The 27,719-nt window shown below is 41.3% G+C and overlaps 1 protein-coding gene and 1 long non-coding RNA gene across 18 annotated transcripts in view; one reads left to right on the top strand and one right to left on the bottom strand.

The window, feature by feature from the left end:
- The window catches only part of LOC310688518, a 122,728-nt gene extending 112,199 nt beyond the window's left edge, over positions 1 to 10,529 (bottom strand). The window contains exons 1-3 of the long non-coding RNA XR_014516999.1: positions 10,176 to 10,529; positions 7,855 to 9,428; positions 127 to 5,029 (exon numbers count right to left, since the gene is read on the bottom strand). This is a non-coding gene — a long non-coding RNA (uncharacterized lncRNA). The remainder of the gene's footprint in view (positions 1 to 126; positions 5,030 to 7,854; positions 9,429 to 10,175) is intronic.
- AOPEP (aminopeptidase O (putative)) overlaps positions 1 to 27,719 on the top strand; it is a 185,176-nt gene that overhangs the window by 89,092 nt on the left and 68,365 nt on the right. For 10 of the 17 annotated variants that reach the window (XM_083464881.1, XM_083464875.1, XM_083464866.1 and 7 more), the window contains 2 exons: positions 10,863 to 10,925; positions 11,625 to 11,708. The exons of 4 other annotated variants lie outside the window; for them this stretch is intronic. In XM_083464881.1, coding sequence (XP_083321007.1) covers positions 10,863 to 10,925; positions 11,625 to 11,708 — 147 coding nt within the window. Of the gene's footprint in view, positions 1 to 6,763; positions 6,854 to 10,862; positions 10,926 to 11,624; positions 11,709 to 27,719 lie in introns of all 17 variants that reach the window. 3 more of the 17 variants (XM_083464869.1, XM_083464868.1, XM_083464874.1) reach the window with 2 other exon arrangements.

Below are 27,719 nucleotides of genomic sequence, written 5' to 3'. Positions count from 1 at the left end.
TTAACAGGTTAGTTAGACTAGACATATCTTTACAAAATCTATGCTACCTCTTCAGCAAGACTTGTTCTTCTATGCCAGGGGTCAGCAACCTTTTTTAGCAGGGGGCCGGTCCACTGTCCCTCAGACCTTGTGGGGGGCCGGACTATATTTTGAAAAATAATAATGAACGAATTCCTATGTCCCACAAATAACCCAGAGATGTATTTTAAATAAAAGCACACTTTCTACTCATGTAAAAACACCAGGCAGGCCCCAAATATAACCCAGAGATGCATTTTAAATAAAAGGACACATTCTACTCATGTAAAAACATGCTGATTCCCGGACTGTCCACGGGCCAGATTTAGAAGGTGATTGGGCCAGATCTGGTCCCCGGGCCTTAGTTTGCCTGTTGTTGTTGTTTAGTTGTTTAGTCATGTCTGACTCTTCGTGACACCATGGACCAGAGCACGCCAGGCACTCCTGTCTTCCACTGCCTCCCACAGTTTGGTCAAACTCATGCTGGTAGTTTCGAGAACACTATCCAACCATCTCATCCTCTGTCGTCCCCTTCTCCTTGTGTCCTCCATCTTTCCCAACATCAGGGTCTTTTCCAGGGAGTCTTCTCTTCTCATGAGGTGGCCAAAGTATTGGAGTCTCCGCTTCAGGATCTGTCCTTCCAGTGAGCACTCAGGGCTGATTTCCTTCAGAATGGATAGGTTTGATCTTCTTGCAGTCCATGGGACTCTCAAGTTTGCCTACCCATGTTCTATGCGCTTGGTAACCATATCTTTAAAAATGCATTCTACTATTTTTCCTGGAGCAGACATCACATGAACTGGTCTGTAATTTCTTGAATCTCCCAGGCTTCCTTTTTTTAAAACAGTATTACACTGGCCAGTTTCCAGTCCTTAAATATGGAAGCTAATCTTAGGGACAAGTTACATATTTTTGTTAGAAGATCACTGGTTTCACATTTGAGTTCTTTAAGAACTCTTGGGTGGGTGCCATTGGACCCAGTAACTTGTTTGTTTTAACTTGTCAATAGCCTCTGATTTGTCTTTTGAATTGTCTCTCTAAATTGCCCCTATTTAGGTCTATCTTCCCATGGAATGGGAAGATTTTAACTATTTTTCCTTTCATTCTTTATATTATTTTTAATAACAAAGCAAAAACACCTTATATAGCAAAATAGTGCAATTGTAAATAAATAAATAAGTCAATAATTAAAACCTGCCAGTGGAAAAGAAACTGGCACTGAGAGAAATTAAAGAGGCTATTAGCCACTAATCCTTCAGTTTTGGCCAACAGGAAGCCATAAAATGAGCTGAACCTGCAAATGGGAAGCTTTAAATTAGAATTAGAAGGGACTTTTGCTACACGGACTTACTTGGGAATAGAATGATCTTTGCCATGATAAAATACATTCATTGTTGTATTATAGTGCTATATTAAGTACGCCAGCCCAATATACTTTACTGCCTGAGATAGAACAGCAAATGACACTCTCCCCTCCCCAAGTCAAGTTACCCAAGACTGGCCAAGTTATTTTGCTACCTGAGGCAGAAAATCCTACAAGCACATCTAATCAATTAAATAATCAACCATTTGTCACCATTTCATGACATCCCAGACCAGCTGTTTGGGGATAACTATTCGTTCTGCCTAATAGTAGCATCAGCTCTACACTGTTTATAGTTCACTTGCAACAAATTATGAATATTCACTAGTATATGAAGGCTCTAATCTAAAGCTGTATATGAAGGCTCTAATCTAAAGACTTCTGTCACCATTTTTTAATGAATGAAGCATAGGTAAATGGCATTCTTCCAAATATCAGGCCCAAACATTTCCCTACTGATACTCACAATGATCTTTATGTTCTCTGTTAATGGGAATCTATAATCGGGGTGCAGTAACTGGTTACAGATCTTTTTAGCAAATCTCTGGTTTTGTTTGTGCTGCCTCTTGGACATTTCAGCATGAGTAGGAAACTGAGTTAGCACTGAGGTATAATCAGCTATTATTGTCTAATTACGGTTATTAGAAATCTGTCCTCCAGACTTTAGGGAATGCATTTACCGAGTAAGGAAAATTCTTAAATTTTTTAAACGCCCAGTTAATTCAAGGTATATTTTTTTGCTGGAACATATAGAGTTCATTTTATATTTTTTACTTTAAAAGTTTCAACATAATATAAGTGATGTTGAAAAATATTTCTTGAATTGCTCATAACCTTGGCTGTTTCCTAGTCTGAGAGAATGCCTAATGAATGCATTTTGAGAATGTCAGTACAATCCTTTACATGTGTCTATTCAGAAATAAGTCTTATTGAGTTCAGTTGGGTTTACTGTCAGGTAAATAGGCATAGCGTGGGACGCGGGTGGCGCTGTGGTCTAAACCAGAGAGCCTAGGGCTTGCTGATCAGAAAGTCGGTGGTTTGAATCCCTGTGACGGGGAGAGCTCCCTTTGCTCAGTCCCTGCTCCTGCTAACCTAGCAGTTCAAAAGCACGTCAAAGTGCAAGTAGATAAATAGGTACCACTCCGGCAGGAAGGTAAACAGTGTTTTCGTGCGCTGCCCTGGTTTTGCCAGAAGCGGTTTAGTCATGCTGGCCACATGACCCAGAAAAACTGTCTGAGGACAAATGTCGGCTCCCTCGGCCAGTAAAGCGAGATGAGTGCCGCAACCCCAGAGTCGTCCGTGACTGGACTTAACTGTCAGGGGTCCTTTACCTTTAAATAGGCATAATACTGTAGCTCAAAAGCATATTTTCATAATATATAAGTTATATTTCAAAGTTGTTGGGGTTTTTCTTTGTTTAGTTAAAATTGTGAGATGTATTCAGCAGAGAAGTAAAAGCCATTCTGGATCACCACTCTTGCTCAGATTTAATGTTTGCTATTTCTTCTCATTCTTTCTCGTGCCTTTCAGAGACTTTGGTTTTGAGCATGATTTATCTTCACACAATGAGGACAGTTAAACTGAAGCAACCATCTAAAAACCTCATTATTTGTGTAGGTCAGGTACATTTCCCCAAAACGGGTAATACAGATTTTCTGCCTAGTAAGCATATTTTATAACCCATCATTTGGAGACTGTTTCCCTTTTTTCTGCTCTACTGAAGCTTAACAGTCAGTCTACCCAGTGCCTTAATTTTGAAACTTAAACTCACCTACACCTAATTTTTGCACCACTACACTGTGGATTTATACACTGAAGGTTGCATCCACTGGTTCCATGGCCAGAAGGCAGCTTGTGCACACAATCTTTCTCTTCCTCCTCTACAGCTCCTGTAGCCGCAACACCTCTCCAGAGGGTCGGGGACCCTCCTGACTGCTTTGAGAATTTTCTGATACCAGGCAGAGGAATCTTGCAGACCGCAGAATACTTCTTGTACAAGGTTTTTCTGCCCAATTTCAGGAGATCCTGCCTTCCCTGCTGCTCAGGAGGGGCCCGAATCTTCTGGAGAGCCTTGGGGGGGGGGGGCTCAAGAATGGCGAATCTAGTCCAGCATTCCGTTTTCACAGTGACCAACCAGATACATATAGGCAACTGGTTTTTAGACTTCTTACTGCCTGCAACTATAGAGGCAGAGCATAGCTCTGAATTAAGCTACTTTCCAGAATCCCCCTCCTGGATGCCTTTTTAAAAACTGGTGTTACAGTGGCTGATTTCCAGTCCTCAGGTATTTGAGTTCTTTGAGAACTCTTGGGTGGCTGCTATGTGGACTTCGTGGTTTGTCAGCTTTTGTTTTGTCTAACAGACTTGTCAATTAGGTCACCACAATCTGCCTCAGACTGCCCTCCTGCAAATGTTAGCTCAGGCACTGGGATCTGCCCTATATCATCTGTTATGAAGTCAGGTTCAAATAATTCATTCAGCTTCTCTGCTGAATCCCTTATCCTCCTTTAGTACACCTTTGACTCCTTTGTCATCCAAGAGTCAAACTGCCTCCCTAGATGTTCTCCTGCTGTTAATATATTTAAGGAATGCCGCCTTGTTCTGAATGTTTTTAACAATGCGCTCCCCCCCAAAAAAATATTAATTTTTTTTTATCCCTTACTGTCTGCTTGCACTTTTTCTTTCTGCCTAAGTTTGTGCTCCTTTCCCCCCCTCTTTACTTGGTCAAGACTTCAGTTTTTTGAAGGAAGCCTTCTTGCCTCTAATAACTCATTGGGCTCCGCTTGTTAACCATGCTGGCATCTTCTTGTTCCTCACCTTTCTTGATCTACAGCATACACTCCAGTTGATCTTATAATGTCATGCTTTTAAAGAACTTCCAACTTACAAGTGCTTTGAAGTGCTTTAACCCTCTTAGCTTCAACTTGCTTTTTACCAATATCCTCTGCTTACTTCATGGTGGGTTCATTGTTGCTTTTGAAACCAAATGTGACCATACTGGATTTTTTTGGGCAATTGATCATTTACATGTGTATTTAATTTAAGAGCATTCTAGTCACTCCTCCCAATTAGCTCAAACTTCCACCGCACACCAGGTCCTGGAACACCACTCAAGATTAAGTCCAGGGTCACTGATCCTCTGGTCGGTTCCATGACGAGCTGTTCTAGGGCACAATTATTTAGGGTATCTAGAAATTTTACTTCTTTGCATGACTGGAACACATACATAGCCAGTCTATGTGAGAGTAGTTGAAGTCATCCATTACTACAACATTTCCACTTGTTGTGGTTTACTACTTGATTTCATTCTTCATTTTAAGGTCTCACTTCCTGTATATCCTTCCCTATCCTTCCTCTGAAGCTCATATCCAGATATACCCATGTTGCACCACGTCTCCCTGTTCCACCAGGTTTCTGTTAATGCCCACGATATCAAGGCCATCATCTAAGACCAAGTCCTCCAGTTTACCCTTCTAAGTTCTCTGGCACTTAGGTTATCACCTGTAGTGTGTGGGCCTCTCTGAATTGCTATTCTGTGTCCCTGCACTCAAAATGCCTAGCTCTACGGCTTCCCCATTCACATTTTCATCAATGTTATCTTCATCACAAGGGAGACTGGACCCTCCTCAGCTCCTGTCAGCTTCCCCCCTGCAATCAGAGGGAGGAGAAGAGGGAAAAGATCAGTTGTGCAAATTGCTTTCCATTTGTACAATCATTGGGTACAATCCAGAATTTAGATTTAGCACATTGAAGCAGAAAATCTAGTTATGAAAACTTATTGTTCCTCCCCCCATAAAACAATGAGGTCCAGGAATAAAGGTATAGAGTACACCTGAGGCAGCATTACTCACAACAGCCCGAAATGGGAACATGTGTTCTCTGTCCTGAATAAGCCTATGAACTGGATCCCTAAGGTGTTTATGGTAGCTTTAATAAAGCTTGAATATTCTTTGTGGTTCGCCTTTTTCTGTTAATCACACTGCTAAGCACAAAAGCTGTGTTATGTGCAGAATGGTTGAGTTTATCCCTAGTAGAAAGGAAATATGTTTGGTATCTACAGAACAATAAGAGTTTGCTGCCTGGCTGGTCAATGCTGGATCAAGTTCACATTCCCAAGCTCCCTCTCTCCCACCTACATATGCAAGGGGTGGAAACACAGTGGAGGGAGGAAAGGTCCGTTCTTGCACAGGGATGTGAGCTGAGACTTTCCTAATATGGACACAGCTGAGCCTGCATTATATTAAAAGCCTATTTTAATCTGGGCCTTGCAAAAACATCCCAAGAAAAGCAAAGAGATTAGCTACCAATTAACTCTTGCTCTGTTTTCTTTGGCCATCCAAAGCAATTCAAGGAGAAGAGAAATATGCTGCCCCTTAACTGCTTTTATTTTAGAACACTTCAGCAGTCGTGTTGTTCCTCGTTTACTGAAGTTCTCACACAAATATTCAGTGTGAACATTTTCCTCTGTATACAGTAATAAACAGTAAAAAACACACACACAACAGTAAAAAAAAGGAACAATAAATTTCAGCCACTTGGCTGATGATTTATAAAGTATATAAGGTGGCTGTAGAATTTAATGTGGTGGTGAATAGCCACTCCAGGCTCCTAGCTTCTGTTCTCATTGTCCTAAGAAGCCAGAAAATACGTCCAAGGATTCAAGCAATATAGCTCCACAGGGCAATGCATGTCTGCTCATTTCAGAGAAACTCTTATGATGGCCATTTACAGTAAATACTTACACTCCACCCCTTTCTAGCTCTTTGCCAAGATTTTCAGTCTCTGGAGACTTCTGTCATGCCAATAAAAGAGGGCAGCTGAGTTCACTTCAGACAGCGTGACCTTCCCCAGCACTGACTGTTTTCAGCATCAAAGATCCTTGATAGATTGAAGTGGAGACGGTGCGGTTGCAAATACAATAGGTATAAAGAGATGCCTGCCAATGATAGCCTTCTATTGATTCTAGAGATGTTCGTTAGCAAGCATGGCCACAAGCACTTCAAAACACTTCTGTAGTTGTAATACAAATCTATTATTTCCAAATTATAAAATACAGGCATTTGGGTTTTTATTATTTAGTTGGGATTGGCTAATAACAGTAAATGATGGTGGTCATATGTGATCCTGTTTAGATGACCACCATGCTACAACCAAATGTTTATACAAGCTTAACTCTTATTTCTAAGCGTGATTCTTGAGTATGTTTGTGGGAGATCATAGGCACATACAGAAAATGTTGCTGGAATTGTTATTTTTTAAAAATCATTTTCATGCTGCCTTTCTACCTAAAGAGCACGCAAGTCAGATTACAAATTATGTAAAACAGTAAAGGGGGCATTTAAAATTACACTGAGTGACATGTGTTTTGTTTTTTATATGTAGAGCACTTAAACCGAGTACTTTGAAGGGAGGCAAGGCTCAGAGTCCAATTATAATTGAGATGCAAATGGGAAAGGGAGCTGGAAAACTACGGTATGTGATGTGCTGTATTCCAGCCACTCACAGTTTACTGCATACTCCTCAAAGAAAGAGCTACACGTGGACTCAGGCCTGGCTGATAACAGATACTACCCAACAAATCCTTGGGGAAAAGCCATACCTTCATGGCATAGCATGTGTTTTGCATGCTGAAAACCCCAGGTTGAATCCCAGTTAAAAGGATCAGGTTGCAGGTGGTGTGAAGATGATGATAATATTATTACTTATATCCTGTCCATCTGGCTGGGTTGCCCCAGCCACACTGGGTGGCTTCCAACAGAATATAAAAAACATAACGAAACATCAAACTTTGAAAACCTTCCAATGCAGGGCTGCCTTCAGATGTCTTCTGAAAGTCATATAGTTGTTTATCTCTTTCACATCTGATGGAAGCGCGTTCTACAGGGAGGGCACCACAATTTCAAATTTATATTTTATGCTACATTTCAAGACTGTTTGGCATTCAAATAATTTTCACTTTTTCTTAAGACTAAGGATATAAAAAATAGGCATGCCATCTGTGCTCTTCACTTTGAGGTGCTGTATCTTCATGCGATGCTAACACACATCCCCGTTTAATGTGATTACCCATCTCATTCACTGCCACTGTTCAGTATAAGCTGGTGATCTTCCCAGAGCCACCTGTTTGGCTGCTATTGAGAACAGGATGCCACACTAGATGGACTGTGTGGTCTAGAAGGGCAGCTCTTATTATTGGTGCGTCGTCATAGCCGATCTAGAACTCATATCTCCTTTTAGAAACAGCCTTTTCCTTGCTGCAAGGCTATTCCCATTGCTTTGATTCATACGCATATCCAATTATGTCTGCATAATAACCACACTGTTATCACATATTGGGCCAGAACTGAGACAGTGAAATGCAAAAGGACTGTAGTAACCCTAAGGATCAGGTTGTGAGACTTTAAACCTGCTGGGCCACAGGAAGCTGCCTTATATGGAGACCCTTTCTGGCATACAGTTTTTCCATGTCCTACCTGCAGAGTCTGGGACCTTCTGCACGCAAAGCATGCTCATATAACCTCTGCCCTCTGAGCAGTTCCTAAATAAAGAAATGTTAGCATTAGTAGTGTATGTAACTTTTCTGTAGCATTTATAAGATAGAAAGTGATTCACACCACTGATTTGCATAATTTGAACATGTTGCATTTGTCTGAATAAGGGAAACCTGGAAACTGCTGGTTCATGAAGCTTATCAGTCATTCTGGGGCCACATTATGTGAACTGTGCGAAAATTACTTTTTCTACAAGCATTTTGAGTACAAATGTAATAATTAAAAGACCAAACTATAGGGGTGGGGGCTAATCACATGAATTCCAATTAAGTGGTTAAGACCAATTTTAGGTGGGTCACGTCAGAAAAGTAGTTTCCATTTAGCACAGGTATAAAGAGCACCCTCCAGTTAGTGAGGTTGGGTTAACTTGCTCAAATCTGCTCAGTGAGCTTCATGGTGGAAAGGTTCTTCAGCATCCAAATGCAACACTCTAGCAAACTAGAATATACAAAGTGGGACTTAGTTCATGATGGGTTCTTTGTTGTTTTTGGACCTGAAAGCATTGGTAGATCGTGTACCAAATATGTGCTTTTCAACACCCTTTCCTTTGATTATTGCCTTTTTTCCTATTAGCCTTTGCCCATGAAACGGCATAATCGTTAACAAGTAGCAGCTTTCAGTTACTACTTGTATCCTATTATATGTAAAAATAAAAAGCTGAAATAAGATTTTCTACTGTGATATCTCCATTAAGTCATTCTTCTTTGAATAATATATTTCATGGTAGTGTTGCTTCTATTTAAAGCAAGGAGTTTGATCTTGGCTTTGATCTAAAGCTTTTGATCTTGAAAGGTTATTGTGGTAATAAAGAAAAGGGCAGGACAGTATCTTTTTAAAAACTAAAAGCAGTAAAGTTAAAGAGGTGGTCAAGATTTAGTGTGCTCTCATTTGACATACATTTATGTTGTGACATCTGTTTGTAAATGCATCTGAATTCTATGTAGGAGAAAGTCTGCTTTGTCTGACTTTTCAGAAGTACAGATTTCTTTTTTGACCTTTCAGGGAATTCATAAATGCACATGTAATTTAAGTGTGCCAAGTATAATTATTCCAGAGTTATGTTCTTCTTTGCACATAGAACAGGAAAATATGAAAGCACAGCCCTAAATGTGAAGTTTAAAAAAGTCCAGCTCTTTGTTGCCAGTGACTTCCAGTGGTTTGAAGTTTTCCTTGAAGCCATCAGTTTAGCAAGCAAAGAACCTTGAGTTTTCATGAGTATCATGAGTCTAGACATGTTTACTTGGTAATGCAAAGTTCAGTTGCATTTACTCCCAAGTAAGTGTGCACAGTATAGGGTTGCAGCTTTAAAGCAAAGCACTGGCTTTGCTGATCTGAGGCCTGATGGAGGAGTCAGCTGTGGAATGCCCATGACTAATAGAAATGGCAGGATTCCAGTTGCAAAAAGCAAACTTAATGCTTGCTTTTAAGATGCACTTCAGAGTCTCCATGGGATTCATCTGATACAGTTCTGGATTCCACAGAGGTCAAGGAGGTATCTGGAGTGGGGAGTTTTGAATTATTATTTGCATTGCAATGTATTTTCAACAATAAGAAAGTTAGAAAGTTTGTTAAAATACTTCTGGTTGGAATTAGGGCTGATAATAGCTGCCTGATGATGGCAACTAACGCATTACAACAAGCATTCTAATACAAAATTGAGTAGTATAATATGAAATATGTAGCTTTTGCTTTTCTCTCCTCCTTCTACTTCTGCAGCCTTTTTCCAATCTGTATTTTCTGCTTGTATCCGAAACATATTTATCTGTATACTTTATAGCAGGGAATGATTGTTATTTTTCTTCAGCAATGTGAGATTAATTGAGCCGAGCTCAAGCGAGAAACCGTATTTTCCCTTTATGGGCGGAGAGCTGAAGTTGAAAGAGAGATTTGCCCCTGGTTAGCTGGCGAAGGCAGCGCTTGCTCACTGTTCGGGGATTTCTCTGTGTAGTTCGGCCTGGACCGCACAATTGTATTCCAGGCTGATCGCGTTGACTCTGCTCAAGCCTCGTGTGCGTGCAAGACCCGACAACCTGTCGTCTGCACGCAGTTTTAGGGAAACTTCGGAGGGAAGAGGGTGGGCAGTTTGCTGGCAGGGAACGATTTCAAACCGAACGTTTTACGCAAGGCAAGTGGAGCTGGGCGCAGAGGAGACAGACAGACGGACGCTATAACATTTGAATAGTGACGTGAGCCGCGATTGCCGAGCTAGCTGTTCGAGAGTAAGTCCCCCCCCACCCCTGTACCTTTTGGCGACGGGTTGAACAAAGCCGATCGGTCTCTGTATACCCTTAAGGCAAGCTCCTCCTCTCCTCTGATCTCGGAGGCTGGAACACGAAGCGGGAGGGGGGGGGTCCCCTCCTTCTCTCGTAGGTGTTTCGTTTCCTAAGGAGGTCCCTTGTGCTGCGTTGCAAAAAGAGGCACGGCGGCACTTCTCTCTTTGCAGCCCGCGTATGCAATCGGGAAGGGGCGTCCGTAGCCATCCCTTAACCCAAGCGAGAATTCTGCGCCCAGGGCGAACGCGAGCAGATCCCAAACCGCGCGTGCAAATTGGAGGAAGACGCACCAAACGGAGCGCGGGGAAGTTGCTGGTCGAGTCAAGGTAGTGCTTTCTTGCGCGCCCGCCTCTCCCTCGTAGCGAAAAAGAAAGGAGAAAGAGGTGGGCCAGGCTAGGACTTGGGAAATGTCTAGGTGAGAGGGACTAACTAGCCCGATCCCCGAGCTCTTTTGGTTTGCTGCGCGGAGGTAAATAAAGAAGCGGAGCGGTGAAAGTTTTTGCGCCAGATCTGGGAGCCTTCTAAAAGAATCTGTGCATCCGATCTCGGGGAATTTGGAGGCGAGGGGCAAGGAGAGAGCGGATCGCGCACCCCCCAAGCGAGCTGCCACCTAGAAAACCTCAGTAAACTTGCACTCTATTTGTCTTTCCCATCTAGCCTTTGCTGGAAGAGAGTCAGGCTTGGCAAGATTGTCGGCTAGCCCAGCAAGTGAACGAAGAGGTAACACGCTTATTTTGGTTAATAACAGCGTTTTCTAGGCTTACTGTTGTTTTTCCTATCCGTGCCTGCCTTGAGTCTTTGCTCTGTAATGTTCCCTTCAATTTATATAAAGAAGAGCGTCCCTTTAAAATCTGCTGTTCCTTTATATTAGCTCTGATAATACAAGTATGCCTTAGCATACTTCACATAATAGGTTCTATTATGTGAAGCTGAAGGTGTGAGAAATGGGCAGCATTTTTTAATTTTTTGAAAAAGTGCAGCCAGACCCATAGACGCTACTTAGAAAGAAAGTCCCATTAAGTCAGTGGCACTTGTTTTTAGAATGCTCTTAGAATTTTGTGGCTATACAACAAACTGTTTTGATATAGCCTGGTCTTTTCTTTATGTTTTGAGTAAGAGTGCTACTGCTCTTGTCTGCATTTGAGCAACACACACAATTTACTGCATTAAGATGGGGTGGGGGGTTGGAATCCCTTTAGACCAGGCACAAATTACTAAATGGATTATCCAAGAGCATGATATTGCAGACTGGAAAAGTGCTTTTCACCCCCTCCCTCCCTCCATTTTCCTCTTCTTTTCCTTTTCCGGTGAAGCAATGGAAAAATGTGTCTTGAGTCTGTTTATAGTTTCTTACTCATGCTGAATAGTTGTACTCAGGTTGCCTCTTCTTAAGAAAAGCTCTATGATTTTGACCCGTAGGTTGTAAAATGGATTCAAGTAAATCAGAGAGCCAGAAAAAGCAGCAAAAGGAAAAGGGGATGCGAAGAAGTTGGTTTCCAAAAGGTATGGGCTCCAAGCGGGCATCTCTTCTATATAATAACCCAAGAAGTTAAGGACAGAAACTTTTAAACGATACGGAAACAGTACAACATAAACCATAAGTCTGTGTAAGCATTTGCTAGATGAAGTATCATTTTGTCTAGCAAGATTTCTATAGAATACTGTTTGATACACTGCATTCATACTCACTGTGCTGTCCTGGTGGAATGGAGAGCGTTTGAGATAGTTTTTAGAGAAAATGAGCACCTTCTCAGTAGTTTGTTATTGGCTCTTTATACACCCAGATAAAATGTTTCTGCCTTTGAGAACAAGTCTGGTCGATGTCTTAGAGATACAGAAATGAAGAATATAGCAAATAGGTACATTGCAGTTTTCAAAATAGACAGAAATAAATTATTGGTGGCTGCATGTATAGCTTTAAGGTGTTCAACAGGTTTGGTGCAACCCAGTCCTGCTTCTATGTAAGTCCATATTAAAAAATAAAAATAATACAGCTATTGTAAGCAGTTCTTAGCAGACTGTACACTCAGAATTTGGAAGGGTTTAAGGAAAGCATGAAAGTTTTGCCTGGTGGGTACTTTATTACTATTGTTTAGTTTGAATAACATTTCCTGTTTCAGCAAATAGTATTGCCACAAACACGTTGAGTTGTGCTATATGTTTGCCAGGATATTAGTTATGGGTGGCCTAGTCCATGACTAGTTAAGCTGAAATATTTGGATTTAAGGTGGTTTGCAGCACAATCCTGTGCATGTTTTACTCAGACGTAACCCCACCTTTTAGTGGGATTTACTCTTTAGTCCAAGCGCCATTGAAATAAGTGTAGCTGGCAGCCCCCTCCTAGACACATTTACATGTAAGTCTTACTGATTTTTTTGCGCACAGAATATGCCTCTGCCTGATTTTCAGCAAACCCCATGTCTTCTGCAGACACCTGCACCATGGCCCAACTCACCCCATTCTGTAGGGTTCTCTGACCCTCAGGAGAAGCTGTTTTTTGGAGGGGGGCGGAGGCTGCCAGGGAAGGAGGGTTGAGGCACTTCCTACTCATCCCTTCTGCCATTAGTTTTTTGGACCCAAGCCAAAGACTGTGACTTAACTGTTTTGTGAATTGGACTATTGTTGTACAGTGTAGATTGATGAGTAAGTATCTTGTCGTGTGTTGAATGCCTTAAAACAAAACTGCTTCTCAGAACACTTAGTAGTAAAAATCCAATGTTGAAACACGCTAGAACTTCTGTGAAACTATTTTTTCTCTTTTAGAAAAAGGCTTTTGGGTTTTCTTTCTTCCTTTCTTCCTTATTATTTTGGAAGGATTAAAAAGGCAATGTGTTACTTTGCAGCCTGATGATTCATTGCTGGTTTTGTAGCCAAGTTCTTGCTGATAGTATGGCTGCCAACTCCTGGGTTATATTGCCTTAGTATGGGCATTACTGTATTCGACAAATGTTTGCGGATCGTACAGCTCCTTCTGGTCTACTGGTGGGAGATGGACAATGGAAGAACTGAGGAAATGGATGATTATAGTTCAGTTTCATTTTTGTGATAAAAGGTGTGAGGGAATGATCCTCTGATTCTCAAGCAATTTGCTAATATTAAATTGCAGTCTGCCAGGATATTACAGATTTAGCATGTACGCAGAAATGGATTCTTATTTCCAAGGCGGGGTTTAATTGCTTCAGCTGAAGGTTGCTTTTGCCTGCTGTCACTGTAAACAAGTTTGTTTCCTAAGATACTGGAGCATTTTTTGTACAGATAAAATTAGTAAAATATTATAATTATTGCAGCGAATACTAACAAGAAGCAACTAATGCTTCGTCAAGTTCCAGAATCATTAATGTTACAGGTGATACTTCAACGTGCTGTTGACTAATGGATATGCTCTTCTTTGTCACAAGAAAATTAAATGAAAAGTTCAGATTTTTTTGAATGCTGGAATTCACAACAAATACCTGCTGCTGTTTTTAATGTTTGCATGCTTGAAGTGACTTTGGAACCTACAGTTCGCAGACTCTAAGAACTGATGTGCATTGCTACTCAGACCCAGGAACAATCTTCCTGCTTCATTTAGGCGACAATCCTAAACCATCTTAATGTAGAAAAAGGGCCCTTTCTTCCGTTTGACTTAATTCACAGTAGATATTATTACAATTGCAACCTAAGGCATTCAGGTATTCCATGCGATTTGGTTGCCATTTTGTAAGCCAACTGCTTGAAATAGGGTTTTTTAAATGGAATAATTTGTATTACACCCCAAGCACTGAGATTAAGGAGTATGCTCTCTCAACTTATTGTTGGGTGGCAATGCGGCATGATCTTTATTTCTTTATATAATATTTTTTATCCTGCTTTTCTCTCTGAAAACAGAGATGACAAAAATAGTTCTTGGATTTGTTTGTTTGTGTTTTGTTTTGTTTTTAAAAAAACATTACACTACACAAGGCCAGCACTAAAAAGAATCCGTTGGTTTTTTTGGGGGGGGGGGATTAGAAGAAAAATGGCAACAGAATATTAAAATTAATGTTCAAAGAAGAGCCATGACTAAGTGAAACAAATGAAGTAGCAGACAAATCAAAGGCTCACTGGAAAGGGAAAGTCTTCAGGCAGTGATGGGACACTGGCAAAGTTCAGACACAAACTAATTTCCCCGTATATGGAATTCCACATGCTGGGTGCCGCAGTCATAAAGGTCCCACTCTCCCTGGCACATGCTGCTTTAAAACTCTTCCAGATTTATAGTGTGTAAAGGCAGTCATTTCTTGTGGGGGGTGCAGACAAGAAGCAGGTCATAAAAATAGATTCAGGGCATTCAAAAAAAGATATTAGCAGTTAATATGGGCTCAACACAAATATAGCTGAAAGACTGAACAGTGCTGGCCGTTTTTGCTGTGAAAGTCCTTTGTATTCTCTCTGACTTAACGCTCCCTTTATAATCGTTCCTTTATAATCACAACAACATAATCACATTACTTTTGCCGTTACAGTGGTACCTCGGGTTAAGTACTTAATTCGTTCCAGAGGCCCGTACTTAACCTGAAACTGGTCTTAACCTGAAGCATCACTTTAGCTAATGGGGCCTCCTGCTGCTGCCACGCCGCCGCAGCACGATTTCTGTTCTTAACCTGAAGCACTATTTCTGGGTTAGCGGAGTCTGTAACCTGAAGCGTATGTAACCCGAGGTACCGCTGTACTAACCTGTGTGAGAAACCATGAAATCAAAGTTGCCACTGATGCGCCTTGAGCATGAAGCCTCTTTATGTCAGGTAACTTTTCTTTCCGTAGAGCAAAAGGTATTCCATTATGGAAATAGTTTTGCAACAACTAGGTAAATTATGCTTTTCAACCATCAAAGTTCACTTTTGGATTTAAAACAAAGCCCTGAAGATATCAACCATTTGGCAGTGTCTGCCTAAGTAGATGCAAAACCATGTAATGAACTGCTGTAAATAGAGACAATTTTTGGATAATTAGCTTGTTTACACCTCTTTATTTTGCTTCCTTATGCTTCATTCCACTCAAAGTCCTGCCCCAGGATTTTGCTTATTTTTACCTCTCACACTTAACTACTTAAATTCCCCTCCTTTTACTTTCCCATTTCATTTGACTCTCCCCCCCCCCATTATTTTTAAAAACTTTCTTATATTTGTTGTGCCCTTTCCTTGCTCTTACTTCTCTAATCTAATACAGTGGTACCTCGGGTTAAGTACTTAATTCGTCCGGAGGTCCGTACTTAACCTGAAACTGTTCTTAACCTGAAGCACCACTTCAGCTAATGGGGCCTCCTGCTGCTGCCGTGCCACCGGAGCACAATTTCTGTTCTCATCCTGAAGCAAAGTTCTTAACCTGAAGCAATATTTCTGGGTTAGCGGAGTCTGTAACCTGAAGCGTATGTAACCCGAGGTACCACTGTATCACTGTTTCTGCTTATTAGTTCCCTTCCCCATTCCCTGTTGTCTCTTTAATTTTTTTCATACATAGCCTGCTACTTCTGTCCTTCACCCTTTAAATTTCTCTCCACAACTCGTCATAGAGAAAAGTCTGGTACAGCTCTGAGGGCCTGTGTAGGCTGAGGAGGCAGCTTATAAAATTAATAGGTACATTTTTAAAAAAAGTTAATCTAAAAATGCCAAGGGAGGAGCAAAAATTGAAATCAAATAAATGGTTGACAAATATATTTAAAACCCTCAGCGGTCAAATAAATTACCCATGTACAAAGAGCTGTTATTAATGAATGTAAGGAAAGCATTCTAGGAAAGGGCTAATGGGTATATTATAAGATTAATGACCCTTGAAAGAACAACAAAGCTGTTTGGAACATGGAGGACTTCTTAATTTGTGCATTTAGTTGTCCTTTGACTTCACGAACAGTGGGATACGTGATTAGCCATCATATTAAAGAGGTTAACAAAATAAAAGTTATTTTCTCTGTGTGTAGAAATATGAAAGAGAAAGAATAGGAAGAATTAATATGCTATATATTTGATAGATATTGCATGTTACAGAGTCTCCACATTCTGCACTGAACACAGTAGATCTTAAGGCATTTTACATCTAATCTATGTGGCATTTTGGTATACCATATTTACTTGAGTCTAATGTGCCATTGAATCTAATGCAAATCTCAACTTTCAGAACCTTGAAACCAAAAAAAAGTGTTTGCTGGCAAATGTACGGTAAATGTACCATCAAATCTAGTGTGCACCTTAATTTTTGCAACGTAATTTGGCCAAAACAGGTGAGCATTAGATTAGAGTAAATGCGGTATTTCTTTTTTTAGACTAATAGTCTACTTATTGCATACATGTGATGCTGGTTAAATGTGTTGGCATTCAATAGTTTGTGTTTTGAAAAGCACGCTGTTTTTGGCTCATTAGTAAAATTATAGTATGTAATAAAGCTGTTCAGAAACCCTTGGAGGAGAAGCTTACAGCAGGTATCTCAGTCATAGTTCAGAGCTATGGCATAGTCATCTTCTGAGGCATACCTAGGGGTTGGTGAAACGGGCCTTTGACAGGGACACAGGCCTGTATGTGTGTGTTCCTGTGCAGAATCAGCTATCAGACTATGAAGTACGATGTGTTTGTGTGTGGCGATGTGCCGCTGCTGTCGCAGCAAGAGCAAATACAGGAGACGTTTCCCGTTCTTCTCAAACCTCAGCACAAAGGCGTTCATTTTTTGTTGTTGCCTTCTTCCTCGCCTTGCCCTCACTTCACCCTCACTTCAAGTCTTTGGACCTCATAAAATTAGCAATTTCTAATGTGGCTATTGCTGCAATAAGCTGATTTTTTTCTGGAGAGCTGATACAGCTGTTTACCGAGGGTGCAAGGGACCATAGGTATTCCTCTGGTCATCTTGACACCGTATCTGTTCAGAATGCATTTCACGGCATGCTAAGTGCAGTTTCTTTCCCCTCTACTTAACAACAACAAGCTTCAGATCAGATAAAAGTCAAGGCTAAAGAGAGCCAGTGTGGTGTAGTGGTTAAGAGCGGTGGCCTCGTAATCTGGTGAACCGGGTTCGCATCCCCGCTCCTCCACATGCAGCTGCTGGGAGACCCTGGGCTAGTCACACTTCTCTGAAGTCTCTCAGCCCCACTCACCTCACAGAGTGTTTGTTGTGGGGGAGGAGGGAAAGGGGATTTTTAGCCACTTTGAGACTCCTTCGGGTAGTGATAAAGCGGGATATCAAATCCAAACTCCTCCTCCTCCTCTTCTTCTTCTTCTTCCTGATATGGCAAGTTCCCATAGGTAGAGAGATTTTGACAAGGGGAAGCATTCAAAGATGCATCTCCTCATCTGTATTCTGAAGCTGTAGCCCTTTGGGGCATGTTCTGTGTTACACACACTGTGGTGTGTAGGTTGGTTCTGAGTTGCCCTTGGTTCCTTCAGTTACAGTGGTGCCTCGCAAGACAAAATTAATCCGTTCCGCGAGTCTCTTCGTCTAGCGGTTTTTTCATCTTGCGAAGCAACCCTATTAGCAGCTTAGCGGTTTAGCGGTTTAGCGGCTATTAAAGGCTTAGCGGATTAGCGGCTAAAAGGCTATTAGCGGCTTAGAAAAAGGGGGGGAGCGAAACAAAAATCGGAACACTCGCAAGACATTTTCGTCTTGCAAAGCAAGCCCATAGGGAAAATCGTCTGGCGAAGCAGCTCAAAAACGGAAAACCCTTTCGTCTAGCGGGTTTTCCGTCTTGCGAGGCATTCGTCTTGCGGGGCACCACTGTACTCTGATCAAATGAATGTGGAAGAACAAGGTGCTGTGTAAGTGTGTACATGAATAAAAGACAACACCAGGTTCTCAATATGTATGGATCTATAAGATTAAACGTAGGTGTTGTTTTTTGGTTCACTTCGTTTTAACTGTATCTGACTTTCTGTTGCAATTCAAGGTACATCGCACGGTTATAGCTCTTAAGAAAACAAGTCCCAAATTTATGTTGCACCTAATGGCATCATCAGCGAAACAATTTTGAACACCCTTTGGGGTATTATTGAAATACTTAGTTATTATATGTCCACATGCATGTATGTGCATACCTACATAAACACATAAATCTGAGATGGCCATTTTTTAAATTCAGAAAATACAAACCAGCATGGCCATGTGTTGGAAGTAGCTTGAAGTTTACATAGAATTGCATCACTTAATTAGTGTGGTTCATTGCCAGCAGCCATTTCCCTCCTGCAAAGTGAAAGATTAAGGCCACCTAATGCAAAACACAAGTTTTCCAAAGAAATAAAGACAACAGAAGTGTTGTGTCTTTTATTTGAAGGAAAAATTAGCCTCACTGCTACAGTACATCCTTTTTATTTGGTGGTTCCTCTCTTTGGAGACATTTTAATGAGTTACATTTATATAAGAACATGAAAAACTATTAATCTAATGCATGATTGTGCCTTAATACTATTACATATAAGCATGTTTCATATATGCAAATAGCTGTTCTAGGAGACCTAGTTTAGGGTAATGCCTTTAAGTCTAGAAGCACATTTGTTCTTTATAAAACTTATAAGATGTTGCTGCCCCTTAGGCTGGTGTAGAGTTTCAAGTAAGTGGAGAAAAATAGAGAAGATGCCAGGAATAGGAAAGAACCACACATGGCCTCTGCAGAGGTCTTTAATTGGTCCTATAAGCTGCAAAGGTGAGAGAATGTGTTGCTAGCAGTGGGAAATTAATTCAGCCCAGCCATGAGTAAGACATTGCAGGCCATTCTGTAGGTAGGTTTGCCAGTACTGAGGCTATTCCAGAATTTTAGATTAAGTATGATTCTTCCCGTCTTAGCAAGACAGTATGAGTTCAGGGCAGCCTTTCTCAGCCTGTGGGTCCCCAGATATTGTTGAACTACAACTCCCATCACCCCTAGCTAGCAAGGCCAGAGCTTAGCGATGATGGGAGTTGTAGTCCAACAACATCTGGGGACCCACAGTTGAGAACCACTGGTTCAGGGCAACATGGTGCCTGTGGTCTTGAGGACCAGGATTTATGACTGATGTTCACGTCTCATCCATTACAACGCTTTTGAACTTACTTCAACAGGACTGCTATGATAGTGTGCAAATTATGTCCATACAGTGTCTGGAAGCAAGCTCAGTGTTATGAGCTGTATTCATGCTTCCTAATTTTTGTAACAACAACAACAACAACAACAACTCCTTAAGTCTTTTATTTAGTTGTATTCCAGTTTTAACCAAATGGCACTTTAGGAAGAGTAGCTTAAGATTAATTTCTACTGATACTTCCACGCTATCTTGATGTTGAATTTCCACTAAAAAGCAAATGAAAATTGATGGGAGGTACCTGCTGAAACAGAGGGCATTAGAAAGCTGACAGTGAGAACAAAGTAGTAAGCAGACCATTAAAAGCCTTAGTTTGGAATCATCCATAGTTTTCATGTAAAACCTGGACACTTTCCTGAATCCATACACCAGTTCTTAGGAGATTTATCTGCTTCTGGGTATGAAGACGTTTAGGCCAGTGAAAAATCAAAGCTTTCCCTTTAAGGCAGAGACGGGTAATGTTATTGGACTACACCTGCTATCACTCCAGCCCATTGGCCCTGTTGACTGGGCCTGATGAAAGTTGAAGTTCAACAGTCTCTGGAGAGCCACAAGGGTCTCCATCCTTGCTCTAAGGAATAGTGCCAAATTGAAACCAGAATAGATGCTATCAAGAGAATAGATGATAAGGGCAAAGGTCGAGTGGCAATTTTTGGAGAAAGGAGACTGGTTAAAAATAGGGTAACTTAGCGCTAGACTCTGTTAAAATAAAAGTGTCACACTCTCCTGGAAGCCAGTATGCTACCTTTTGTTGTCCTTCCTTCCATGCTGTCTTGAGTTAAGTCTGACTATAAAACCATGACTGTGGCCTGTGATGGTTACCCCCAACTCAAATTTAAGAAGGTGTTCTTGAAAAGTACCCTGGCAAGCCCATGCTGAAGGAGAGTGCTTCCAGAAATACGTTGTTGTGGAAGCCTTGCTGCTTCTGCTTAGAAGCCTTTCTACATGGTCCACATGTTTTCAAAATGCTAGCCTGTACTTTTTCTCCATTGAATCTCAGTTTACCCATTCCATGGAAAATCTGTTAAGCTATTTTACATCCACAGTCACACTGGTGTGAAAGCTCATTAGTGCATTTGTTTTGGTGGATAATAATAATAATAATAATAATAATAATAATAATAATTTATTATTTATACCACGCCCATCTGGCTGGGTTTCCCCAGCCACTCTGGGCGGCTTCCAACTGAATATTAAAAACAATACAGCATTAGACATTAAAAACCTCCCTAAAGAGGGCTGCCTTCAGTTGTCTTTTAAAAGTAAAATAGTTATTTATTGCCTTGACATCTGCTGGGAGGGCGTTCCACAGGGCAGGCGCCACTACCGAGAAGGCCCTCTGCTTGGTTCCCTGTAACCTTACTTCTCGCAATGAGGGAACCGCCAGAAGGCCCTCGGTGCTGGATCTCAGTTTTTTATGTGTGTGGTCTGTCACCACAACCTAGCCCTTTTGTTTCTGATGGCCCAAACAATGCAAGGGTTCCTATTTCTACTGAAATTTAACAAGCGGCTTCAGAGGAATTGTTCTTTCAGGATCTCCACAGTACATCAGTGGTGAGGATAGCAAATGGCTGAATAACAATGACTTTCTGAGCAGAATGCCAATCACATACACATAAAAACTGGATTTGAATGACCCGTTTGCAGCATGAACATTCCCTGCATAAACTCCTTTCCCAATTGTTGCCATGTGACACCATATTCCTGTGTTAATGGAACTAGTTAACTAGGTAAAGGTAAAGGGACCCCTGACTGTTAGGTCCAGTCGCAGATGACTCTGGGGTTGCAGCACTCATCTTGCTTTATTGGCCAAGGAAGTCAGCGTACAGCTTCTGGGTCATGTGGCCAGCATGACTAAGCCACTTCTGGCAAACAAGAGCAGCACACAGAAATGCCGTTACCTTCCCGCCGGAGCAGTACCTATTTATCTACTTGCACTTGACATGCTTTCAAACTGCTAGGTTGGCAGGAGCAGGGACCGAGCAACGGGAGCTCACCCATATCTTAACTTGAGCAGGAATATCTCATATCCATAAAAGAAAACATGCATTTCTTGCTGTTTATCTTCTTCCTTTTTGGGTTGTGGAAGTGGGTCCACCTGGGTCCAACTCATATCTCCCCTTTCTCAGTTGTTAGCCCTGCTGCCGTTGTGGTGTTTAGTGGTTAGAGACAGTGTGGTGTAGTGGTTAAGAGCGGTAGTCACGTAATCTGGAGAACCGGGTTCGCATCTCCGCTCCTCCACATGCAGCTGCTGGGTGACCTTGGGCTAGTCACACTTCTCTGAAGTCTCTCAGCCCCACTCACCTCACAGAGTATTTGTTATGGGGGAGGAAGGGAAAGGAGAATGTTAGCCGCTTTGAGGCTCCTTAAAGGGACTGAAAGGAGGTATATCAAATCCAAACTCCCCTTCTTCTTCTTCTTCTTCTTCTTCTTCTTCTTCTTCTTCTTCTTCTTCTTTAATTCAGCGCAATCTCTGCCAGTTTACCATTCCCAGCTGTTTTGTGTTTAGAATCCATAAGTTGGAATGATTCATTAATTAAAACATCAGTAGGCTATATATGGCTTATCCGATCATCAAACTTACATTGCTCATGTTTGCTGCATTATATCCCTTTTATCATAAATAATATTAATTCTATGTAGTATTGGGTAACACTGTTAAACTTTCCCACATTGTGGTTTTTCTTCCCCTGGGAATGGAGGGTGAAAGGGTGATGACGAAAACATATTTTGGACTTCCAAGTTCTGTTGCGTATCTTGTACATCAGTTATTGCCTACAAACATCCCACGGAGAAATTTGTTTGAAGTGTTCTTTTAAAATAGAGATGGTGCTGTTCCAGTGATTGAAAGTAGATTGTCTTTTCATTTGTTGCCTCTTGTCTATTGCAGATCAGGGAGCATTCTTACAATTATTTATTAGATTTTCTTTAAAAATATATATCCATTTTGATTTTCTCACGTACTGGGAAGCTGAAAAGCATTTAGCTCTCTATGTCTCTTGACTGATGTCAGAATCCCACATAAAGCAAAACTCCTGAGGTTGCTTTGTTGCAACCCTTTCTGCTTGAATCAGGAAGATCAGAAACAGTTCCTTCATTACGTGTTTACATTCAATTACTGCTCCGTCCTGGATCTGTACTTTTATCTTCCCCCCTCCCTCAAATTCACGTCTGGTGTAATAGATTTGTGCATTAGATTATATTTTATGGGCAAGATCTGTGTTTACTGAGGTAACTTTATTGTAGAGAAAATAATGGCCTTGAAAGCAAAATGTGTGGGTCTTTAGTAAACATCTCATTAGTGGAATGGCATTCTTTATCAAGCTCAGGGCAAGCTAGACATTACGTTACTCACATAGCTTCCTTTTAAGTACAGGATTTTTCTTTTGCAAATAGGGGGCTGTGATTTGGATCGGGCCCCTAGCATGAGGAGAAAGAGGACTTTAGTCTCCTGTACTCACTGCACTCTTGATCTGAATTGAGCTCCCCACACCTGCTATTTGGTGGGGGAATGGCAGGTTCCCACTTAATGTAATAGTAGGCATGGGGACAATTCTGATGGGGATCACACTGGAGCAGAAAGATAAAAAACTTTGCAACACTCCATGCCAGGGAACTCTCATGCCTGCTATAAACCCCGAGCTTAAGGGCTACTATGTGTTTAATGTAATGTGTAGTTTGACCTGCAATTCAATATCTTGCTTTTTGGTTATCAAACTGCAAATCAAATGCCCTTGTCAGATAATAATAATAATAATAATAATAATAATAATAATAATAATAATAATAAATAAATAAATAATAAATTAATAATAATAATTTATTATTTGTACCCCGCCCATCTGGCTGGGTTTCCCCCGCCACTCTGGGCGGCTTCCATAGAAACCAAAAATACACATGTGTGAAGACAGCCATTTGAGCACTACAGACAGTTTGCAAACTCTTCAGCATACAACATTTTTTAATGGAGGTGTTTCACGCATTGATTCACTTATTGGCTAAAATGATACTGAGTGATTGTATGCTTGTGATATAAACTCCTAAATCCATCTGACTGAAAGTTGCGAGAAGCTGTTCTTGTTCTCTCTGCAGGCAAACATAGGGGATTCTCGTGTCTGATTTATTAAATGGATTTAGCCCCATTCATATGGAAATCAAATCTCAACCAGTTCGTTTATGCTAGGAGACAAGACTAGAAAGACAATCCTGGTTGGACAAGCGAGTGTAGCTGATTTCCTTAACATGATTACTTGTACACCACATTGTGGAAAACACAAATAAGGTTGAAATTAAGAGTTCCCAGTAGCTAGTGGAACAAAAAATAGTTTTAAGCTCCAACTCTTCTTGTGTGTTGGCTTAGAGAGATGTGGGGGTGGAAAATAAAGCAAAGCTTTGCATCCGTACAAACTCCACTAGGAAGACACCTGTTGTCTTGGTGTTAAAAGTGCTTGCTTTATTGGCTTTATGAAGAAAGTAGGGCATTAAAGCCATGTGCCTCAAGTTACAGGTAAGAAGCGCTTTGGCAGGTTGCGTATGTTGTATTGCTGGTTGATTCCAGGAGATCTGAAGACAGACACACACACACTCTCTCTCTCTCTCTCTCTCTCTCTGTGTGTGTGTGTGTGAGAGAGAGAGAGATAGAGAGGGGGGGGAGAGAGAGAGAAAATGTGTGTAATGCTAAATATGCCCTTACAAGGCTATCCCTAATAGTTTAGAAGCTAGAGTGTGGCCTTTTTCCAGTTCGTTGAATTTATTACCATCTTGGCTTAGTTGGAACAATGGGAGTGGACTAGAGTGGATCCCCCCCCCCCAGCACTGTCCCCTTTTGAAAGTATTGGCAAAAATCATACAGTAATCCAGCTGAGTGTGTCTAAGAGTTTGAGCAGAAATTCTGGCTTTCATATTAAATTAGGCATGGTTACGAGGCAAGAATCATTTGAAGTTTTTGTGCAGCATGTGACTGATGGAGCAAGCAACTGTGATGCAAAACATTCCCATGTGCTTTTGTGGGGGGTTGTGTAGTGGATGGGTGTCTGAAATGTAGCCAGACGAGAAAAGCTTTTGTGTGTGGAATGTGCTAAAGGCATTTTATTCCAAAATAAGGATTTCTAATATCATTTTAGCCAAGGTCACACTTACTGGAAATAGTTAAACCCCATCCTTCATCTCTTATTTGAGCTTTCTAATGAATTGTTTTTTTAACATAGAGACAAAGACATTGAAAAAAGTACATAGTTGATGTTTGGTTTTTTATGTTCTGTTAATATAACCATTAGGCCACATTTTAAGTTAGTGGGCAGTATTCTCTTCTGTCCCCGCATTTAATACGTTTATCACAGCTTTGTGTTGTGCAGAGGATGGGAGAAATCAAAGTATTCCTATTCATCAGTTCTGTTATCCCTTCCCTACTTCTCTACAGTTGGTATGAATTCAGGATTCAAGTGCTCTCGTTCATTTCTCATTCATATCTCCCTTCTGTCCTAGTCATGTGAGCACACCCAATTTTCCCCATACCTGATTCAGATTACAGACGCTTCAGGTTACAGACTCCGCTAACCCAGAAATAGTACCTTGGGTTAAGAACTTTGCTTCAGGATGAGAACAGAAATTGCACGGCATCAGCGGGAGGCCCCATTAGCTAAAGTGGTACCTCAGGTTAAGAACAGTTTCAGGTTATGAACGGACCTCCGGAACGAATTAAGTTCTTAACCCGAGGTACCACTGTATTCAGGTTAAATTGCCATGGTGGCACTTTACGACCAATAAGTGGGTTTTGGGTTGCAGTTTGGGCACTGGGTCTCTAAACGGTTCGCCATCACTGCCCTAGGTGCTGTCCCATGTACCAGCTCCACTCCGTAAGGCTCCTTCAGTGGGAACGTGTATCCATGCAGAGAAAGCACCCCCCCCCGACATAGAGACCATTAATTCTGAAGCTGATTACAAGTTGGCCCAGGGTATGGTACATGAGGCAGGGCTGGGGCTGGGGGCAGGCCACCCATGGATGAGAGCCTTGTCCCGTACTAAATATCTGAAGAGGGCTTTATTTTATAACACATATACAGTGGTGCCTCGCAAGACGAAAAGAATCCGTTCTGTGATTCTCTTCGTCTAGCGGTTTTTTCGTCTTGCGAAGCAAGCCCATTGGCGGATTAGCGCTATTAGCGGCTTTTAGCGGCTTATCTGCTGATCGGATCAGCTGATAAGTGGCTTAGAAAGGGGGGGGGAGGAAAAAAACCCAGCAGGAACTCACAAGACATTGTCGTCTTGCGAAGCAAGCCCATAGGAGATTCGTTTTGCGAAGCACCTCCAAAACGGAAAACTCTTTCGTCTAGCGAGTTTTCCGTCTTGCGAGGCATTCGTCTTGCGGGGCACCACTGTACAGATACTTCTGCATTCAGAAAATTTTAAAAAATGGTTGTGAGCAGTTAAACATTTGGATGTAATTTTTTTAAAAAATCAAAAACATACTGTAGCTTTTTCTTTTGATGTAAAAGGCAAACATATATTATTTGAAACAGGGCATTTCTAAGAATGTGTTAATGAGTTAACCACTTTAAGTGGTGTCTATCGCACATGACATTGGCTACCCACTTGTGTGTTGTTTCTGAGCAATTAATTTCCTAACGTGCTTAAGAGGTAGTGATCACATGGGGACTAAGCACATGGCAACCGTTCTAGTAATTTCACTTAGTAAGCTTACCAAGTGGAAATTGCCGTTATCATGTGAATAACATAACAATGAACCTGCCTTTGTAGGCTTTTCAAAAATATTCACTTTATTTGAAATGATTGAATTTCACATGATTGATTTCACATGGACATTTCATACGGTTGTTACCACATTGCCTCCATTTCAGAGGCATAAGAAATTGATCACGAAAGTTGAAGAAATGTTGTAGTGAGCTTGCCTAGGATGGCTCAGTATTGCTGACACTGAGAATCTAAACTAAATTAATGTTTGAATGAATAGTTTATACTCCTCTAACAACTTCAGTATGTTGAAGTTGTATTTCCACTGTCTGATACAAGTAGTACTGTTTAAAATATGCTTTCTTAAAGTCTTCCCTAAAGCAGAAGTGCCTGTAGCCTTAAGACTGGGACAGACTGCACTGACATTTCAACTTACAGAACAATTTGTGTTCACAATCTCTGTCTATTGTATGACTGCAGATGAGACAGACTGACTGACTCCAGGAAGCTTGGCTGGGGTAAAGGGTGTAGTAGAGCATCGTTCAATCTCGCATGCAACTCCCTTTTTGTGTGACATTTTGCTTGTTTCTAGCAAATAATTCTAGTTGCAAGAAACCTGGTAAGAAACGGAGCTTATGTTTGTGTTTACTGTCTGTTCTGCCTCTAAATGATGTATGCAGCAGCTTCTCTCTTACTTTGTTTGAAAGAAATCAATTGCTATAAATAAAATAGCATCCAAATTGGAGAAGTATTTGAAAGTTAAAGTATATTTTGGCATTTAGCACAGCCTGGGAATGCTGAGAGTGTAAAAAGAGGTCACCAGAGCAATCCTAACTCCCAGTTGGTACTGCTGAGATAGAGGTGTTCCTCCTCTGCTTAAAAAGGACCCCTGACCGTTAGGTCCAGTCACGGATGACTCTGGGGGTTAGATGGAAGCAAAAGCTCCTGCTCCACCCACTGAAACTACAGCAGAGTGTCTGCTACAGGCAGAGGTGTTCCTGCCAATGGTAGTTATCCTAAGGAAGGCATGGCCAAACTTGGCCCTCAAGCTGTTTGGGGACTACAATTCCCACCATCCCTTACCACTGGTCCTGTTAGGTAGGGATGATGGGAGTTGGAGTCCCCAAACAGCTGGAGGGCCAAGTTTGGCCATGCCTGTGGGACTCAAAACAGGACATTGCAGGGGTAGGGCTCAGGTGGAACACTCCTGGCAATGAATCTGCTGGATTCTAAGATTGCCCATTTCTCAGACAAGGGCCTTCTGCTTCACCAGCCTGAAGATGGTGCCACAAAAATGCCTAAAACAGCCCCCTTTTGCTCTGCGTGGTGTGATCAGCGGGACTTTGAATGTAGCGGTGGATCCAGTTTTAAGTTCTGCCCAGCTGCTCTCGCCTGAGGTTTTGGATTGTTCTGTAGATTTTTCTAAATGAACATTCAGTAATGAATAAAGAAGGAATTATATTGACAGAAGCAAGGAAATGCTGGAAAATAACACCAAGCAACAACAAACTAGGGCATACAGTATATGAAACTAATTTCTAAAATGAATTTCTAGTTCCAGTGACTAGACCTAGTATAGTGCTCCTTTGCACCTTCATATTGACTGCTGTTCAAATGTTTTCTTGTGGATTATGGAATAGGTGTTCTCAGGTGCTAATGTTTCATGTCTTGTTTAAAATCTCTGGCAGTGTTTCTGGAAGCATTTACAAGAAATAGAAAAGGCTGGGCTGAACAAAGAGTCAAACTTTCTTACCCTCTGAATTGAAGAGGT

The sequence above is a fragment of the Podarcis liolepis genome (assembly GCF_965112155.1).
Source record: "Podarcis liolepis genome assembly, chromosome: 11".
Classification (NCBI taxonomy): domain Eukaryota; kingdom Metazoa; phylum Chordata; class Lepidosauria; order Squamata; family Lacertidae; genus Podarcis; species Podarcis liolepis.
This window is presented reverse-complemented; position numbering and strand designations above follow the sequence as displayed.